The sequence below is a fragment of the Acartia tonsa genome, chromosome 10 (assembly GCF_053477335.1).
Source record: "Acartia tonsa isolate MP-2025a chromosome 10, ASM5347733v1, whole genome shotgun sequence".
Taxonomy (NCBI): domain Eukaryota; kingdom Metazoa; phylum Arthropoda; class Copepoda; order Calanoida; family Acartiidae; genus Acartia; species Acartia tonsa.
Genome location: NC_137269.1, coordinates 29560046 through 29563790, shown reverse-complemented (window position 1 = coordinate 29563790; position 3745 = coordinate 29560046). Strand labels below are relative to the sequence as shown.

Here is a 3745-nt window from a genome sequence, read left to right as displayed (position 1 = left end):
TATAAAAGGGCCTGCATTATTGCTTCAAGATCCAAGACAGATCTATATAGGAAATAAATGTCTATAATTGAGCTCAAATTTTCCAAGGAATAATCGTTTAAAACTCATAGTGCTCCCATAATCATAGTGCGCCCATCAATTGTCCATTAATCTTTAATAATGGTGCTTTCACATTATTCATTCTATTTGACTGCTTAATTCGCAAATCTTAATATAGAATGATGAACAAGAGAGAGGTCTGACCTCCTTTGATGTCCGTTGTGATGCTGACCGTCGTTGGAGGCCAGTTTTACCTGGCAATACCTTTCCAGATATTCCTATAATGCCAGCTTGTACAGGTAAATAATAAAGATTGAAGAAGAAAGAAAGATAGGTAAATATATAGATAAATAAATAGAATGACTATATTCCTCCTATATTTAGTTATTAACTGCACAGAAAACCCATTTGAGTTTGAGTATTCAGACAAAACTATCAGCAATTGGACAACAAGTTCTACTCATGTTCACACTATTGTAGAGGTAATAATTGGACAAGTAGTTCTACTCATGTTCTTACTATTGTAGAGGTAATAATTGTACAACCACTAGTTCTACTAAAGTTCATACTATTGTAGAGGTAATAATTGTACAACAAGTAGTACTACTCATGTTCGTACTATTGTAGAGGTAATAATTGTACAACAAGTAGTTCTACTAATGTTCATATTATTGTAGAGGTAATAATTGTACAACAAGTAGTACTACTCATGTTCGTACTATTGTAGAGGTAATAATTGTACAACCAGTAGTTCTACTCATGTTCATACTATTGTAGAGGTAATAATTGTACAACCAGTAGTTCTACTCATGTTCATACTATTGTAGAGGTAATAATTGTACAACCAGTAGTTCTACTCATGTTCATACTATTGTAGAGGTAATGATTGTACAACCAGTAGTTCTACTCATGTTCATCTTATTGTAGAGGTAATAATTGGACAACCAGTAGTTCTACTCATGTTCATCTTATTGTAGAGATAATAATTGTACAACCAGTAGTTCTACTCATGTTCATCTTATTGTAGAGATAATAATTGGACAACCAGTAGTTCTACTCATGTTCATCTTATTGTAGAGATAATAATTGTACAACAAGTAGTTCTACTCATGTTCATACTATTGTAGAGGTAATAATTGTACAACCAGTAGTTCTACTCATGTTCATACTATTGTAGAGGTAATAATTTGACAACCAGTAGTTCTACTTATGTTCACACTATTGTAATTTCAACAAATGAGAATAAGTAATTATTAAATAGTAGAAAAATCACGAAACCTTTGTGAAAATAAATGTAATTGTCTATATTTAGAATCATGACTGACAGACCAAGTAAGTTTTTTTTTCTAAAGTTCTTTGTAAAGGTTTCTTAACCAAAACATAACAGTCTATTTGAAATAACAACCTAGAAAATCACATGTCCCCCATGACGTTACGGACGTACAGACATAACTAATTATTGAGATGCTTCACAACTAACCATTGTAAGAATAGAAGATTTCTGGAAAAAAACATAATTATATTATTTTAGTATTCATGCACTAGACCCGGGTGGGGCTTCCCTACCACTGGTGAAAGCACAATGCTCAGTGAGTGTCAGGTTGATGGCACTTGGAGCAAAAATCAAATAGACCAGTGTGTTAGTAAGTAGAGTATTTCTAATCATATAGAAACAGGGAGGGAGTGGATGCACTATAAATTACATTAGTACCCAAACTTTTATAAATACGTTATCTTATTCATAGGCTCAAAAACCTTGGGTTCTTATCCCGGTTTTATGATTCCTGGATAGGACAATGCAAGATTAATTTCCATTATCCTCATTGATTTAATATTCTTCCATTGCTCTATCCCTTATGCATTTTATAAGACAATCTTCTCTTAGAATAAGGCAGCCTGTCTGACCAGAGTTTCAAAAATTTCGTCGGTCATATTCTAGAGAAATTAATATAAATTCATAATAAGTGTACATTTGAATTTACCAAAACATTTGACCAACTTTTTCCCCCTTAAAACAAGCATTTAATTTTTTTTGGTTATTTCAGTGTTATATTGTGGTAAATCACCGCCTCCTGCCCCCGAAGGTCCCGGGGCATATAGAATCTACGGACTTGCAGCCACAAGGTACAAACTTTCAACTTTAAATAGAGCTACGCATTGGTGTTTACAGGGATTTTCTCCAGGATAAAAGTTTTAAGGGGATGATAAAAAAGAATGGCCAGCCTTTCTTTCGTACGCCTATGGTAGAGCAGTAATTCCATATTAAATAAAATGATTAGATGGTTTGACGTCATCTATTCACAGATTTTATTCTATATTAATTTTTATAAGAATTGTTTTATGATAATTTCACATCCAGCGATTAGGAGGATCAACCTAAACAAAATCTTTTCTCAATATTATTCTTATATCTACTTCATAATCAGTCTAAAAAATTTAACATGGTAATTCGTCCATTGTACAATTGAATTTGTTGTAGGTATAAATGTAAGAACGGATATGAGTTTATAAATGGAGATTTTCCCGAGTGGTTGAACGAGTGTCTGCCAACACGAGAATGGAAAGAACCCGAAGCCCACCTCCCTTGTACAAGTATTAGTCTTTTATTTATGTGAAGTTACTCTGTAAGTATTTGTGTCTGCCAGTGATTAATTTATTTTCTTGGAATACATATGTACAATTTTTTAATAAAATTGTTCAAAATATGCACTTTTTGTAGCTTTAAGTTTATAAATCTGCATTATTTTGTATATTTTTGGTTGGGGGTGGGGGAGGGTTTTCTGCGACCCTCCCGCTAATTTTGTTCTCCCTCACTCCCCTAAATAAAAAACACGTCTTTTCTTAATAAGGGTTAAATGTTCAAAATCTTGCAATATAAACATAATTACATTGACAAGTTTCGTGATTTTCTATACATATTTTATAATTTTTGATAGCTTATAATAGTTTTTCCATCCAAAACTTTTAATGCTGCCCAACTAAAAAACATAATTGTCCTATTTTAACAAGAACGAAGATGTACAGAGGCTCCGCCAACAGTAGAAATGAGGATGGATATTATTTGGCCATACAGGTATGAAATATTAATTGATAACCTCTTTTATCATAACCAAAGTTTAGCAGCTCTTAATCCTTCGGGATTTTTCTTAAAGCAACATAACCTATTATAAATTATCCAACGAAAGTGAGTTGTTTTCCCTAAACAGCATTGAAGATACATTTTCAAACCAGAAAGGGTATACTATTACGCAATTACTAAATACTAATTTAGGGTATTTTAGAATTGGATATAATACCTATGTAAAGCTACAGCAAATAATGAACACTTCTTATCAAATGCCTAACCATCAAATGCTAGTTTTGAAACTAATTATTTATTTTAGAAATAATGAGTTGGGAGATGAAATAACCTACAGATGTCCGCCAGGAAAAAAGCTTGATATTCCCCTTCCATGGTAGGGGTTTAGCTCCTATGCATCTAATTAAATTTTATATATCTAAGTTGTTTGTAGGTGGATTTATAAAATTTGTAATAACTATCTGAAGTCTGAAAAAAGTCAGGAAGGAGATACTGAACTGTTAATTAAGCTAGTACCCAAAGTTTAAATAATCATTTTCATTATTCATTGGCTTAAAAACTAAAACTTTGGGTACTTTAATTGAATTTTAATTGGTTGGCTTATTGATTTAAGTGTCTAAACGTTTC

The 3745-nt window shown here is 32.2% G+C and overlaps 1 protein-coding gene across 1 annotated transcript; it reads left to right on the top strand.

Annotated features, from left to right (window-relative positions):
- The first annotated feature begins 322 nt into the window (after positions 1 to 322).
- On the top strand, positions 323 to 3498 carry LOC145330749 (CUB and sushi domain-containing protein 1-like). Its single transcript, XM_080175415.1, has 7 exons — positions 323 to 338; positions 424 to 521; positions 1571 to 1682; positions 2085 to 2163; positions 2519 to 2631; positions 3049 to 3112; positions 3423 to 3498. Exons 1-7 carry the CDS (start codon positions 323 to 325, stop codon positions 3496 to 3498), a joined length of 558 nt encoding a protein of 185 aa, XP_080031541.1.
- The last annotated feature ends 247 nt before the right edge of the window (positions 3499 to 3745 follow it).